We start from the raw sequence: 15,754 nt of genomic DNA on the forward strand, positions 1-15,754 counted from the left end.
TCCATAGCCGGCCAGAGCTTCGATTCCTATTTATCATTTTTCGATTATTAAGAAGAGGCGAAACACAGCTTCAAAATTAGTATTGTAAACATCAATGGCAAGGTCTTTAACAGTCAAATGAACACCTCCACAACGTAACGGTGCATTGAGGGAAATCTGTTCAAAGATCATATGGGTCGTCCTCATGATCATCCTAGACGTGCCAGACGTTCGTTATATTGTTGACCGTACAAGTAAGAACACAGGATTCTAGCCGCTTGAATTCAACTTCGTGAGCTCTAGCAATGGCAACAACATGTCGTCAGACCTCGCCAACAAGATCCAGCAACATACACTGTCGAACGTGACAGCTAATTTTGTGAAAACTGTGAAAAACTTGGCTGAAGTGCATGCTCAAGATACGAATAGATTTGTCAAATCATGCATGGCTCTAGGTAAGTTCAAAGGGCAAGATGAGTTCCTGAGACAGTTACACTCAGAACTAAATGCTAGTAGTGAAAGTGGTATAGATACGGCCGAGGTTTCTAGGCCAAAATCAGTCTTTTTGCGGGAAGCTAAGCAGCCAAAGCGATCCATTCGCAGCACGAGACATACCGGAAGTAGGGGCTTACAATATGAAGATGAGGAAGAAGAGGGAGATGTAGATGAGAGTCTAGAAATATCTCAAGCACCTCTCTTACAACCACAAACTCAACCTGAAACTGCAAAGACTACGGTTTTCAAGAAACTTAGCAAGACAAAAGCTCAGAGGCTAAAGGAATTTCCCGAAATAAAACCAGCATCGATTAAATCAAATTCGTCCACTCTAAAACCATCGTTTGAGGCTGCTGTGCCGGAACTCACGTCTTTCCAAAAATCTGCGCTGGTAATTGACCATCCTGTCATGAAGGAGAATAATGATGATGTGCCCCTCTCGGACGACGACATAGATAGTACGAATGGCAATCAGATACTAGAAGAAGATCGGGACTGGTATAACTACGATGATTATTATAGTAATGAGGTGTTCGATACCCAAGGAGATAGAAATACTAAACTATGGGATAAGGAGGATAACGATCGGCGAGCAGATAAAAAGAACCTTCATCGTCGGGACACCAATTCCGAAATTCACATATCCACCATGTCCTTAAGTCAGCGGCAAGCGTTTGTACCGCCTTTTCTATCAAAATATGCCCAGGATCCTGCGGGTTTCGCTGCGATTGGCGGTATAACAGACTCGCAAGACTCATCAAGCCACAGAGTGATAGACCCGATACGCAATCCTGAAAGCGATTTTTCAATGGGTGCGAAAAAGGGCAGTCGTTTTGTCGCTGAAAGACGTAATAGAGAAGTTGTCAAGTCTAAAATGCAAGAAACTGCAGAATTAAATGGAACCGCGATTGGGCAAGTTATGGGTGTTTCGGAAGGAAAAAAAAATGCTGTAACCATCGATTCAGCCCACGCAGACCAAGCTAAAGTGTCGGAAACATTTTCCGAGATTCAAGCAGCCAGGAGATCTTTACCGGCATTCAAGGTACGATCTGAACTACTCCAAATTATCAGAGACAACCAAGTAGTCATTGTCATTGGTGAAACAGGTTCAGGGAAAACAACTCAGTTGGCGCAGTTTCTAAGAGAAGACGGATATTGCCAAGAAGGCCATATGATAGCTTGTACACAACCTCGTCGAGTCGCAGCCATGTCTGTCGCCACAAGAGTTGCACTAGAAATGGATGTCAAGTTAGGACGTGAGGTAGGCTATTCGATAAGATTCGAGGATAAAACAAGCGAATGTACTGAGATTAAATTCATGACAGATGGTATATTGCTGAGAGAAACTATCACTAGCAGCACGCTTGAGAAATACAGTTGCATCATAATGGATGAAGCCCACGAACGCTCTTTAAACACGGATATCCTATTTGGTATCTTTAAAAATTTACTTTTTGCTCGCAGGGACCTTAAACTCATTATAACATCAGCCACAATGAATGCCGCAAAGTTTTCTCAGTTTTTCGGCTCTGCTCCAATGTTTACGATTCCTGGGCGAACTTTCCCAGTACAGACTATATTTTCCAGACATCCTGTTAGTGACTACGTTGAGTCTGCAATAGTACAAGCCACCAAAATCCATTTGTCTACCCCGATTACAAGTGGTGACATTCTTATTTTCATGACCGGGCAAGAGGATATCGAAGCTACTTGTGAAGGATTGCACGAAAAGCTTTCAGAGATTACCGCCAGAAAAAAACTGGAGTCTTCTAACTTGTCCGAGGTAGACGACATTCTTATTTTACCAATTTACTCAGCTCTACCTGCTGACATCCAGGGAAGGATTTTTGTTCCGGCACCAAACAAGCGAAAAGTGGTAGTAGCCACAAATATAGCAGAAACATCTTTGACCGTAGATGGCATCAAATACGTTATTGATTGTGGATACTCTAAATTGAAGGTATACAATCCACAAATCGGTTTGGACAGTCTTCAAATGGTGCCTATATCGATGGCTAGTGCAAATCAAAGATCGGGAAGAGCTGGACGTACGGGCCCAGGTGTTGCTTATCGGCTATTCACTGAGGACTCGTTCTTTGACGATATGTACGTCCAAACTATACCAGAGATACAGAGGACAAACTTGTCTAATACATTACTGCTGTTAAAGTATTTGGGTTTTAGTGATCTGATGTCTTTCCCATTTGTCGATCCACCGCCGGAACAGATTATGCTTTCTTCCTTATTTGAATTGTGGACTGTTGGTGCGCTCGACAATTTTGGAAATTTAACAAAGCTAGGGCGACAAATGGCAGCATTCCCTTTACAGCCAGCGTTATCCAAAATGTTGCTGAACGCCGCTCAGAGCGGATGTAGCGAAGAAGTATTGACGATTGTGTCCATGCTATCAGTTCCTCAGATCTTCTACAGACCAAAAGAAAGACAAGAAGAGTCGGACCAGGCTAGGTCAAGATTTTTCGTACCCGAATCAGATCATCTAACGCTACTAAATGTTTATGCTCAATGGAAAGCCAACAATTTTTCGTCAGCTTGGTGCAGGCGTCACTTTCTTCAGTTTAAGTCTTTGCAAAGGGCGAAGGACGTACAAAGTCAATTATCAATGTTGATGGAGAGAAAAAGCGTGCCCATTGTCTCTTCGGGTACTGATTGGGACGTAATTAGGAAATGTGTTTGCTCCGGATACGCTCATCAAGCAGGTAGACTATCGGGGTTGAGCAAATACGCACACTTGAGGAACGGCATGGAAATGCGTATACATCCAGCCAGTGCTCTTTTTGGTTCAGGTGATTTGCCCTCTTATGTCATCTATCATGAAATGTTACTCACAACTAATGAATATATCAATATGGTTACCGCCGTGGATCCATTTTGGTTGATGGACTATGGGCTACTGTTTTACAATGTCAGCCGGAGAAAAGAAGATGAGGAGGATATAACTCTTTACGCTGAAGACCGCCGACAGCCTCCCAAAGACAGCATCGACTTGGAAATAGAGCGAGCAGTGATGAAAAAGGAGCAAGTGAAACGTGAATTGATTAAAGATCGAAAGGTCATCATGGCAGAGCCTGAAAGTAAATCATTGAATGCAAAAATGCAAAGCGGTAGAGATGAGTCTAAATCAAAGATTGGGTTTAAAAGAAGGAGGCCCTAAACTTTCAAAATATAGAGGCGATCTCTCCCGAAGGAACAGATTGTCCTGATCTGCGTCCACCAAACAAGGTCTGAAAATCATCGTAAAATCCACCCGTCGCACCGCAATTGGATTGCGCACGCAACTCTTGCGCTTGGGGCATCCAGGACTTCATGTTTTCAATCCTACGATCACTAGCAGGGTGTGTACTCAGAAACTCAGGAGCGAACCGTCCAGCTCCTTTCATTTTCTGTTCAAACTGAGCCATGCGCTCCCATAACTGCACTGCTTCTTCTGTTTTGAAGCATGCCCGAGACATAACCATAAGACCTATGTGGTCAGCTTCCGTTTCCATTTGACGAGATGCTGGCATTTTAAGGAAACTATCCAAGATCAGGCGGTTAAAGACGTCAGCACCAGTAATCGTGTAGAGGACCACTCCCAATATAGAGTATATGGGAGCTTTGGAGAGATTCTCTGCAGTATGTCTGGCCAATTGGTGAGCAAATTCATGCGACAGCACAGTGGCAAGTCCGTCATCATTCTTGCAAATGTTAAGAATGCTGCTGAACACAAATACTTTCCCACCTGGAAGTACAAACGCATTGGGTGGGGCCCTGGGATCGTTCACAATATGTACTTCCCAGTCGATGCCTTGGAGCAGCTCTTTGTCGATGCTAGGATCTTTTGCGGCTGCTTCCACTATTTGTCGGAAGATTTTGGTCACTTTTATTGTTAGAGGGTCATTCGAAGGTAGGATCGAGCCTTGTGTCTCTCTGAGCACTGAATTGTAAGAATAATTGGCGATTTTCAGCTCTAGTGATCGTGGAAGCCATATAAATCTCATTCTACCACTAACCGGGGCTTCTTCTAGGTGAGTAAGGTAGAAGAGGGCACCGGCACCAGCAGTCAGCCCTATATATTTTCTTGCTGTTGGATCTGCTATTAGGGTTGTAAAGTTATTGGATTGACGATTGTTAAATCTGCGATATTGAGAACTACCCGAGTAGAACCGGGAATTCCACCGAGTTTTCGACAGCCTTCCAAAGTTCATCTTCCATAAATTTCCAAACATCATGATCTTGTGGGGTATTCAGTGAAATGATCAGTAGTTGTTCTCTCATAAGTGTGTGTAAACTAGAGTTTTGATACTTCTAAGCAGATACCATCGAAATGGCTTTAAATTACCCATACTTTGATCATAGACTTAACTTGACAGAAGGGTAAGACAAAAGAAGTATACAGAGAGTCAAGATCCTAGAAGAAGGTCACCATGGGGTCTGCTGAGTTGGGTACGGCCAAATACCTGAACAAAAAGATGAAGGCCAAAGGTCTTCAAAAGCTGCGATTTTACTGTCAGGTTTGCCAAAAACAGTGTCGAGATGAAAATGGGTACAAAGCACATTGCAGGTCACCATTTCACACTCGAAATGTAGCCCAGATGAAGCCACAAGATTTAATTAACTATACAGAACAGTTTGAAAAAGATTTCTTGCGACTTCTGAGGCTATCTCACGGAGAGAAGAAGATAGATGCTAATAAGTTCTATAATGAGTTTATTCAAGATCGAGACCATGTACACATGAACGCTACGAAGTATACGTCACTGACCAAATTCATTTTACATTTGAGTAAAACTGGTAAAATACGACTTCACAACATCGAAGGAGACGAAGATAGCATTGACGTTGAAAGCGGCAAAATTATGATGAGTTACATTGACAGCTCCTTTGAAAATATGCTGCGACAGAATAAGGTCAAAGAGATAGAGGGTTCACATATCACTGAAGAAGACATTAGAATGAAGATGCTGAAGCGTCAAATAGCGTCATCGACACCAGAAACAGAAACGGAAACCGCGCATGCTAACGATACGGATGCAATTGAAACCATCAGTCCCGGCACTCAAATTGGAAAAATATCTTTAACACTTCCGAAGAAACCAGTGAGCAGAGGGAAAGTTGGCAAAAAACCAAAGAACGTATTTAAAAAACTGAAATAGTTGTTGTGGACGATCCGAAGCATGCAGTTCTTTTTAGTTCTTTTTGCGGTTTTAATATATGCGAATCTTGCATTATATCCAACTAGAAAACAGTTTCGAAGGAAACGTCTATGCTTTGGTTCCTTTGCAGCTCGAGATACCGCTTCCGGGCTCTGGAATATAAGATCCAGGTAGTCAAGACCAAAATTAGTCCCGTTGCAAGAATTCCCAGAATGTCAAATATTCTGGACGACGCTGTGCCGTCTTCTCCAAGCCTTTTCAACCGAGAACCCACGAAAAGGTACATTAGCAACTTAGGAGACGTTAGAACACTTCCCAAAGAAAAATTCCGCAACGTCACTCCGTATATTCCGGCAATAGCACCATTGGTAAATGAATAAGGGAAGGGGCACAGCCGGATCATGGCAATCATCAAATAGCTGTCGTTGTCTTGTAAAATGGAGGTCAGGGCTTCAAATTTGGCATTTGCGTGGACCAGCCGTTCTGCTTGGGACCGCAGAAGAGTCTTGAACAGAACAAATGCAGAAATCGAGCCACCCACCGAACCAATAAACAATGTTAACCAACCTGTGAAGCTGATGCCGTAGATGATACCAACCATGACAGACAGCATCGAAAACCCTATCAAGGGCGGGAAAGACACTAGGAAAACAAGAGATATACAGATAAGGGGAGTGTACCATCTAGATCTCAATTCGCTGGATGCAGCGACCATCGTCTTTAATAGCTTGTCATGGAAGATAATTCCCAATATGGACAGGGTCAATTGGGCAAGAGCCGCAACTATGACTGCAATTTTCTTCCACAAAGGCAGGTTTCTGTACCATTCGAACACTTTATTGCGAAATTTACGAACCTGATGCAACAGACGTTGTCTTGGATTCATGGTGTATATGTCAAGGAAATCATCGTCCAAATCTTCAAAGGTGTCGTTGTTGTTGAACAGATTAGGTTGACCACCACTGAATGTTCTGTTGGTGCTCACTCTCGCCTCATAAGCCCCTGACATCGAGAGATTGACGTCTTTTCTCTGTTTTAGGTTTCCGTTGAAAGATGAATCGATGTCGCGCTTGGATAGTTCGAATCAATAACCTTAAGTAAAGAGCACACCGTACGAGAGTGGAGTTTCGGTAGAGGTTTTGAGATATAGATCTGGGTTTAAGAGACTTGGCAAGTACAGAATGGAGTAATTGAGTAAATTTACAGAGAAGGTGCCGGGAAGCTTGACCGCGATGGTAGGAAACTTTGGCAAAGTTTGTTCGATGGTCGAAGAAAGCGGGTCACGTGATCTAAATGCATTAGGGCTGGGATTGTTCCGGGTTCGGCCAGAAAGGCTTTTTGACTTATGGATGTGTCTTGATGTGTCGTCTTGTTTGAAACTGAGAGACGGTGGATTACGATTGGTTTTCGAGGACTCAAACCCCGTTTCAAGATGTTTTTTACTAAGTTTCTGTCAAAAACCGTTTGAAGGTGTTTTTCACCGAGCTTCTATCAGACCCAGGTATGTGGGTGATAAAGAAAGCAGTTTTTTTTGACAGAAGAGAAGTTCCGGTGAGATTCACATCGCGTTATTTGTAGTGATGAGTTGAAGCATTGCATATAAGATGTGTAGATGAGTACCCGTGTAAAGTGATTGGTAGACCCATTCACTTTCAGCGGTGACAAAAAGACAGCTCCCGGACGTCTGTTCTTACGGACCGACGTGATTAGCAGTACTCCAGGTGTTGTAACCTTTCGAACACCTCAACGATGCGAGGGCATGAACACTCATACATGACCTTGCTTACATGTACAGATCCTAAGTTTGCTTCAACTTACTAGTCATTGAGATAGGTGAAGTATGTTTTCCGATGCTCTCGGTGAGCATTGCGACGAATACAAGGTCCAGTTATGGTTCTACCAGCACTGGGGACAAATAACTAGCAGTCCACGAGCCCGTTCGTTCGAAATGCTCAGGGATGCGAGTCCGGGTTCAAAGGATGGCACACGCCTGAGATAGCTTAGGTATCCAACAACGCTCTTGGATTCAGAAGCAGTGTCGAACTAAGATTTTTTACTCATATTGTGGATTGAGTGTTGATTGATTTGCAAACGGCGATTTTGAGGAAAGTCAGGATGAAAACAACTACCGATTGCAAGAAACAAGAAGCCATTGAGTAACGAAGCCAACAAATGTAGAACACCTACGTTAACGAGATATGAAAACCAGCGTCTAGTGGTTTTCAAACGTCCGATGCTACCATGACGCATATGTATGAAGAGTGGATTCCTAGGTCTAACCGGTACACTGGTCACTAACTAAGCACCCTCTCGAGTCTACTCTACCCCGGTTCTTGAATTGCACACGAATTCCAGGACGCTGGCACAAAGTGCAAAGTGTCACGTGGTTCATATCATCCGCTGATGGATTCGAGTCCTGTCTCACCATGTCCTCCGTCTGCGCGGTGCTTTCTAAGCACATCGCAATATTCCAGCCTAAGCCTTCGAAGCCCTAGCCATCGAGCCCTGACCACCGGGCCCTGGCACCTCAATTAATTACTACACTACACACACATAGAACAGCAACAGGGTATACTTACACAAGATGACTTAACACAAGATGACTTACACAAGATGTGTCGTTGAGCAACGACACACACTATTATTGACTACGTCTATCCTGTTCTCTATAATTACTCGTCATTGTTCGAAAGGTGCTTTGTAGATTACGACTACGTGCCCCCACGTACACCGCGTACACCACGTCGTCGCTAGCAATCGTAACCACTCAACTCTGTACTTGCTACGTACCCAAAAGTTTCACCTGGACCCTATCGCAATTGCTGTCTTGAATACAGCCTTTGCTATCGTCTCCGTTAAAAAACCTTTTTTCGCTAGGGCTCATATAAAGCCTCGAACCACTGACGGTGTAAATAGGACTGATACTTCTCTTCTTGGACGAACTACTAAATCACACATTGTTTGATTACCTAATCATCTGGTCAAATTCATAAACACCCAGCCACCCAAACCACCCATACACCCATGTCCGCTCACACGATTGCCACCAATTTGCCAATTCCACAACCAGCGCCACAGCTTCCGGACCACGTGATGGACATGTTCTCCCTAAAGGGGAAACTAGCAGCCGTTACAGGCGCGTCCTCGGGTATCGGATATGACGTGGCCGTTGCATATGCACAAGCGGGTGCCAACGTTGCCATGTGGTACAACTCAAACCCACACATCACAGAAGTCGTCGACGAGCTGTCACGCAAATACGGCGTGACCGTCCGCGCTTACAAGTGCTCTGTCACCAGTTCGAAGGACGTGCGCGACACAATTGAATTGATCCAGCGGGATTTCAACCAGCACATCGACATCATGGTGGCCAACGCAGGTGTCGCCTGGAGCGACGGTGCGTTGCTCAACATGTTGGAAGAGGACCAGGAGGACAAGTGCGACGAACAGTGGAACAAAGTGATGGACGTGGATCTCAACGGTATCTACCGTGTGGCCAAAGCCATCGGCCCCATTTTCAAAAAACAAAGAACCGGCGGCTCGTTCATCGTGACCGCGTCGATGTCCGGTCACGTGGTCAACGTCCCACAAATGCAAGCTGCTTACAACGCGGCCAAAGCCGGTGTTCTTCATTTGTGCAAATCCTTGGCCGTGGAATGGGCCGGGTTTGCCCGTGTCAACACGGTCTCGCCAGGCTACATCTCCACGGAGATCACGAATTTCGCAGAAGCCGACCTCAAGGAAAAATGGCACAAACTCACCCCCATGGGTCGCGAGGCGTTGCCTCGCGAGCTCATCGGTGCTTACTTGTATCTAGGCTCAGGAGCTTCCACTTACACTACCGGTACTGATATCATCATCGACGGTGGGTACTGCTGCATTTAGGACGACTCAAACCACAGTCCCACAAAACTCGCATAAACAAACACACCAGGATAAACGTCCAAGGGCCACGCTTAGTAGATGGTAGCTCGATATATAGAAACGATACTCAAGGATTATATCAAAGACTGCATTTTTCTTTTCCTCCCAAATTCTTGATCATGTCAATAGTGAGTGTCACGTTAGACGAGGACCTACTACTGTCCATGCGATGACAGATGACAGCTGCGACACGAAATGACCGATTCAATGCCGCAAATGTTGGCATCCAAATCCGTCACATAACTCCGTTGAAGTTTGGAATAAACCCTACCACGGTGTTTCAAACAGCTTGTAGACTTGGTGAAGTTTATTCACTCGCAAGTTTGATGGTATTCTAGATCCGTGGCGATTCGCCCAGCTCCGGGCACCGAGCACCGAGCACCGAGCTACAAGCAAATATTTGAAGAAATTGACCCGTCTGTAGAACACGCCATGTAATTTTTCGCTTATCTTTACCCCCGCTCAAATCTTGAACATCCTGATCAAACCACAATCCCTCTTTCCTCGATGGTGAAGGTGCATCAATGTGTGCTCGGTGAGTCACTTCGCATACTGAACATCGCACTCAGCGGGGTTGTTACAATCTTCTAGTCGAAATTCGTAGTAAATTTCGTTTTTCACCGTCGAAATTTGACGTCAGGCTCCGTCGTCAGCGCTTGAAATACATTTCGCACAAACATATCATACCATTCCAGCAGAACTAGTAGTGAAGAAGAACACGTAAATCTTACAACCCTTAATGTCAGAACAGCACCATGGATCACACCTTAACCGCACAGTCTCAGAGCCTTTGCTTCTGAGTGATCATGAGCATGAAAAATTGATGGAAACTGGGTCTACAATATCGCAACTACCGCCAGATATTGATATGAACAAATTGGAGAGAGGCGATCTGATTTTTGACCGCCCGGTAGTGGATGAAGATAGTCCATTATCTTTCAAGCCATCCGCATCTAAATATAATGCAATTCCTTTGAATGACAATATTTTGACTCCTGGTGGCCAACCACCTGCACACCGTTCGATTTCAGCACCCATGGAATTTCCTGAACGTCCTGTTTCCGGACAAATAAGCGATGACAATGGAGAACACAATTTTACACGCAATGAAAATAATGGATCTTCCATGTCTGTCCTCACAGCGTGGTTATGGAGGCTTTATTACAGCAACAAGACAGTGTTCTATGGCGTTATTGGATTTATCATCGTAGGGACCACCATTTACACGGCATTGACAGGACAAGGTTCCAAATATTACGTAGTAATATTGAGAGCATCCACTTGCTACGTTCTCGGTACTGACAGAGCGCAATCTGTCTTTGGCAAGAATTTCTGTGACTTTGGGGAGCATCTGAGGAAGCTTTAACAGCGATATGAAAAATGCACATTCGCACATCAGTTTTTAAGCTCACAAGAGAAAAGAGGACTTAAAATTTAGGCAGGGGAGAATGCCTGGGAGCTAGCTTTCTTCCTACCACCGCTGATGCTGTATTTTGTCTGATTGTCACTAAATGTCTAATATTTATAGCACTGTCACTAGAAGTGCTCATTGCATTAGAGAAGAAAAGAAGGCATCCAAGATATTTAAATTTCTCTGAAAGGCTCGCTTCACAATTGTTATTTGGACGTGACCCATATGATGCTCTTGAGAGTGCTAGCTGGATGTGTTCCAGAGTGAAATTAGGAAACTGTCGATTTTTTTCAAAACCTCGAGAAAGCGTACAGATTGGAGGTTTTACGCATAACAAAGGAAGCGGCATCTCTCTGCGGCAACATCATACTCAATGAATCATGGAATCCTTTAAGGCCCAAAAGTCCACTAATACTGTCTGTCATTCACTTCTTTCATAGTAAAATGGTACTCATGAATGTATTTATCACGAGGTATGTGAATTTGATTTAATCTTCTGTATAGTGATGAAAAAGTTCCATGGGTGGTTTTTTGACGATGTTCATTCAATTCGAGATGAGCTTAGTTCAGAAGAAGCGCTTTTGTTCATCGATACATACCGAACTTCTGCCACTTAGAATACCACTATGGTTGCCACTGTTAAGCACCGTAAGTTTGGTGAGGAATCTGAGGCTCTGAAAGACGTCCCCGCCGAAATTCCAGAGAACAATGTAAGTTATCATGCAGACAACGACAGCGACAGCGAGGATGATGACGACGACGATGCCCCAGAAGAAGCGGGTCTTTCTAGCTCCAAGAGTACAGTTGAAAGACAAGAATCCGATAGACTAAGAGCCGTGGAGCGTGAGCAGGAACTTTTGAAAGAGAAAAGACGGAAACAAAACTCTAGATTTGCAGAGCAGCAAGGCCAGAAACGATCTAAGCAAATGCAAGATTTCGAAGCGGTGCTCAAACAGCGCGAGCAAAATGAAAACAATCATGATGACAATAATGATGATATTGTCCCGGATCAGCTGCCAGAGGATTTTTTTGACAATCTGGCTGAACAGGAGGCTCGCCAGATCACCGCCAAACCCACACACGTCAATTTCAACGATTTGAACGACGAGGACTTTTCTGCTGATGTCAAGGCAGAACTCCAGAAACAAAAAAAGAAAACTCTGCGGCATCTACGCAAAACGACCTTGAAGCGCGGGCCGGTCAAAGTGACACTCTTAGCATCCATGTCCTCCACCAGGACATTGGCACCTCAGAAAGATAGTACAGTGTTGAATAAAAAGGACAAGTGGCTCAAGAGAAAAGCTTTGGGTCGCAAACGCTAGTTCGTAGAACCCAAAGTGCATGTCAAGAAAATCAAACTGGAAAGAACATTATCGTCATAATCATGATATATCACCTCATCTGTAGCATAGTAAGTACGCAAAGGCTAATCTAAGTTTACGCACTGCCGTCCGAAAAAGGCTTAGCGCGTCTAAGACTTCTCCCGTATCAAATAAGAGACTACAACAGGAATGATCACACCAGCTAAGACGTAGGCAGTTTCGCCATACGGTAGCGGAGTGGATTTCAATGATCCCGGCGCTTCAATGACCTCAAAGGGAGTCATATCTTTGGGAAGCAAGTCGTAACTTCCTGAGCTACCATTGAAGTCCGGAACAACAGCTTCGGTTGGATCCAAAGGATGGTTCGGGCTGTGTCGATGATTACCTAGCAAAGCGCTAACTCCGGCATATAATAGACTTCCTCCACTCATGAGTAGAATGTTTCCGCTTATCCACTCCATGGGACCCCAAGTCCCTAAGTTGATGAGGGAGATCAAAAGGTAAGCGAGCGGCGTAGAAGCAGCAAACACCAGCAAATTTGAGACCGCTTCCCAAGTTGGCAAGTTCTGCTTTGTGACCATTAAGCTGCTCAAAGATAGGACTGCTGGAATTTTGTGTATTACGATGGCTATCAAAGTGGCAATTTTCAGAGAATCGTTATTGGTGGAAGCACCCATTGCCAACCCGTCTGAAAATCCATGAACTACGAGTGCAAACACAACCTGATTTCTGAAAACCGACGAAACGATTTTCTTGGGATTCAAAACATCTTTGATACTAGTGACTTCCGCCCCTGACATCTGTGGAAAGCTATAATTTGACACCCTGCGCTGCTGGTTTGACATATTCCCCAAAACTGACGCGGCCTGGTCCAAACAGTAAACGACTAAAAACCCAATCAACAGGTTAATTCCTACATTTCCACGGTTTTCGAGACACGCTTCTATTCCTTCAGGAATAACGAGCATAATAGCAGTCCCTAACAGCATTCCAACGCCAAACAGCGAAAGCATCGTCAGATACACTTGTTCACCCATCATTGATGACCGCTTTTTCACATAGTATATGGGCACGCAACCAATAGCGAACACCACCGAGAGGAAAAGGAAGCCCGTTACCAAGATCTCCAAAACCTGGACCGCCATTTATGTACCACGGTCGACCTCAAGAAGCCTCACGACTAAGTGCTTGGTTACACACTACCTTATTCTGTTGATCGAGAGTTAGTTCAAATAATACAGTGATGGCCTTAATTAAACTTTTGTCACTTAAATACCTAGTGATCTCGATATATATATATATATATATATATATATACAACTTCAGCAGCTCATCGGTAAACCATAACAAGAAGAGACTCGAATGTAACTCAAGATGAGCGGCGAGGATGCTGTAGAGAAAGCTTTGGATCTGGGGATTTGGTACTTCAAACAGGAAGAGTTTAAGGATGCCCTGAGTCTGTTCACCAAGGCATTGAAGCTGGCAGTCTCTTACGATGAGAAAAGGCTTGAAGAAATACGTGTATTTCACGGTTTGAGCAAAAAGCCACTTCCTGGATCAGGTGAATTAGTGCATCCACGACTAGTTAAACTACTTGATAATCGAGCAGCCGCGTGGGAAAAATTGGGAGACTTGCAAAGGGCGTTGAAAGATGCCTGCAGATGCGTTAGATTCGAACCTCTCAATTTGAAATGCTACCTTAGAAGAGGCAAAATCCTGCAGAAACTGGGCAAGGATCAGGACGCTCTTCACACCTATACGGAAGGACTGCGGAAAATGAGGGAAATGGAAGAAAAATGGCAATTGAGTTCTTCCCCGAAATTGGAAGCCCTCGTAAATTACCAGATTTCCCTGATCAATAGTAGATCCAAGGCGCAGGTAGCCTTGCCCAAGAGGAAAAAACGCGTGTTTATTCCACCTCCAGCTGACGGACAGAAAGATTTGCCAAATCATAAGAATTTGAAGACTAACGCCACGCAACTATATGTGGACATTGTGGGTAGATGCCCACTTGAAATTCTGAGGGTCATTTTACTACAGTTGGAAGCAACGCAAATTGCGAGGTGCATGCTGGTAAGCAAAGTCTGGCTCGCTCGTATCAGCAATCTTCCAGAAGTCTTCAGTCGATTCGATATTAGCTTTTGCAATCATAGAGCTATCATATCTTTCCAGAAGTTTGTTAATAAAATAAATCATAATCAAACAGGATCAAAGATTGAATCCGTCAAATTTTCCAATTCATCCTCGTCCTGCGAACCTCGATCGCTGTCCTTATTGATTGAAAACATGCAGCCTCGCGTAAAGACATTAATACTTCACAGTCAAACAGCGGACTTTGAACAATTGACATCGGCTCTTTCCAAAAACACGACTCTTGCCACAGGTCTAGAACGACTGAGCTTGAGTTGCGGTTATCGCATGAACCCATCAGCAATGTTAGACCGCTTGTTCGTTAGATCGGTTACCAATATCAGCCATCTAGACCTCATATTTTCAACATGTATGGGCACCAGCCGCTCTAGCAATATCTCGATGGCTGAATGTGGCAACGAAGTGCAGGAGTTGCAACGTCTAAAATCGCTGAAAATAATATGTGAGCTAAAGAAGATGCTACACATATTTCCACTCAAATCCCTATTATGTTCAGGTCCGTTAGATCGCCTAGAGAAACTTTGCATTTGTGGGGTATCGTTTGGTGCTGGTACGGGCTTTGGTTGGCTACCGCATTTTAAAAACTTGAAGGAGCTCTGGTTGGAAAATAATAAAGATGCGTATTTGGAAGACTTCTTGAGAGTTGTCGTATATGTACCTCTGTTTTCAAGACTGTCAAAGCTTACGTTTCGTGAGCACCGTATTTCCAGTCAGGCAGCAGACGTGAGGCAATACCCCCGATTAATGGAGAACATGATTTTAATGAAAAACATAAGCACGTTGGAGCATTTAGACTTGATGGGGAGTTCAATTAGCTCGCATGGCCTACTTTCACTTCTTGCAGCTTACCCATTTAATAAGTTAAAAAGGCTTAACATTGGTGATTGTCCGCACATTCACTTTCAGCGTGGAAATGATGTTGGCTACATGGACGTCAAAAAGCTCCTCAAATTAGTGCCTCACATTGAAGAACTTCTACTTCCTCAATCAGTGGCATTAGATGATCGCGGTCTCAAAGTTTTCGCTCAAAACGTGAAGTACGTCAAGAAGCTACGAAGGCTGGATCTTTCATTCAACACGTCACTAACTGGTGTTTCGATCTATGAGCTTTTGCGAGCATTCAAAGAAGAGTTTATTGTTTTAGAGAGACTTGAAATTGACGGTTGCTTGTCGGTAGCAGAGAGCACGGCAAATGCTTTGAAACAGAGTGACTTAGTAAAAGAGCTGTCATGCTCATATGAGAAATCTTCTTGGAAGACCTACGGTGTGAACTCACTGGTTATTTGTAGCTAGAGTGGTAATGGCAAGCATGAATAATG

The 15,754-nt window shown here is 44.1% G+C and overlaps 9 protein-coding genes across 9 annotated transcripts; 6 read left to right on the forward strand and 3 right to left on the reverse strand.

The window, feature by feature from the left end:
- Positions 1-295: 295 nt before the first annotated feature.
- PRP16 (LALA0S01e17942g1_1) lies at positions 296-3,646 on the forward strand (the record flags this gene model as incomplete). The annotated part of the gene is made up of 1 exon (XM_022774936.1): positions 296-3,646. One exon carries the CDS (start codon positions 296-298, stop codon positions 3,644-3,646), a length of 3,351 nt encoding a protein of 1,116 aa, XP_022626984.1.
- A 4-nt stretch (positions 3,647-3,650) lies between these two features.
- Positions 3,651-4,700, reverse strand: OMA1 (LALA0S01e17964g1_1; the record flags this gene model as incomplete). The annotated part of the gene is made up of 1 exon (XM_022774937.1): positions 3,651-4,700. One exon carries the CDS (start codon positions 4,698-4,700, stop codon positions 3,651-3,653), a length of 1,050 nt encoding a protein of 349 aa, XP_022626985.1.
- Positions 4,701-4,898: 198 nt separating this feature from the next.
- On the forward strand, positions 4,899-5,627 carry RTS2 (LALA0S01e17986g1_1; the record flags this gene model as incomplete). Its single annotated transcript, XM_022774938.1, has 1 exon — positions 4,899-5,627. One exon carries the CDS (start codon positions 4,899-4,901, stop codon positions 5,625-5,627), a length of 729 nt encoding a protein of 242 aa, XP_022626986.1.
- Positions 5,628-5,709: 82 nt separating this feature from the next.
- TVP38 (LALA0S01e18008g1_1) lies at positions 5,710-6,636 on the reverse strand (the record flags this gene model as incomplete). The annotated part of the gene is made up of 1 exon (XM_022774939.1): positions 5,710-6,636. The coding sequence occupies one exon, from the start codon at positions 6,634-6,636 to the stop codon at positions 5,710-5,712; it is 927 nt and encodes a 308-aa protein (XP_022626987.1).
- Positions 6,637-8,651: 2,015 nt separating this feature from the next.
- Positions 8,652-9,512, forward strand: LALA0_S01e18030g (LALA0S01e18030g1_1; the record flags this gene model as incomplete). The annotated part of the gene is made up of 1 exon (XM_022774940.1): positions 8,652-9,512. The coding sequence occupies one exon, from the start codon at positions 8,652-8,654 to the stop codon at positions 9,510-9,512; it is 861 nt and encodes a 286-aa protein (XP_022626988.1).
- Positions 9,513-10,290: 778 nt separating this feature from the next.
- LALA0_S01e18052g (LALA0S01e18052g1_1) lies at positions 10,291-10,917 on the forward strand (the record flags this gene model as incomplete). The annotated part of the gene is made up of 1 exon (XM_022774941.1): positions 10,291-10,917. The coding sequence occupies one exon, from the start codon at positions 10,291-10,293 to the stop codon at positions 10,915-10,917; it is 627 nt and encodes a 208-aa protein (XP_022626989.1).
- Positions 10,918-11,588: 671 nt separating this feature from the next.
- BUD21 (LALA0S01e18074g1_1) lies at positions 11,589-12,284 on the forward strand (the record flags this gene model as incomplete). The annotated part of the gene is made up of 1 exon (XM_022774945.1): positions 11,589-12,284. The coding sequence occupies one exon, from the start codon at positions 11,589-11,591 to the stop codon at positions 12,282-12,284; it is 696 nt and encodes a 231-aa protein (XP_022626990.1).
- Positions 12,285-12,433: 149 nt separating this feature from the next.
- On the reverse strand, positions 12,434-13,429 carry ATX2 (LALA0S01e18096g1_1; the record flags this gene model as incomplete). The annotated part of the gene is made up of 1 exon (XM_022774946.1): positions 12,434-13,429. The coding sequence occupies one exon, from the start codon at positions 13,427-13,429 to the stop codon at positions 12,434-12,436; it is 996 nt and encodes a 331-aa protein (XP_022626991.1).
- Positions 13,430-13,658: 229 nt separating this feature from the next.
- On the forward strand, positions 13,659-15,728 carry DIA2 (LALA0S01e18118g1_1; the record flags this gene model as incomplete). Its single annotated transcript, XM_022774947.1, has 1 exon — positions 13,659-15,728. One exon carries the CDS (start codon positions 13,659-13,661, stop codon positions 15,726-15,728), a length of 2,070 nt encoding a protein of 689 aa, XP_022626992.1.
- Between the last annotated feature and the right edge of the window lie 26 nt (positions 15,729-15,754).

This window comes from Lachancea lanzarotensis, scaffold LALA0S01, assembly GCF_000938715.1.
Source record: "Lachancea lanzarotensis genome assembly LALA0, scaffold LALA0S01, whole genome shotgun sequence".
NCBI lineage: Eukaryota > Fungi > Ascomycota > Saccharomycetes > Saccharomycetales > Saccharomycetaceae > Lachancea > Lachancea lanzarotensis.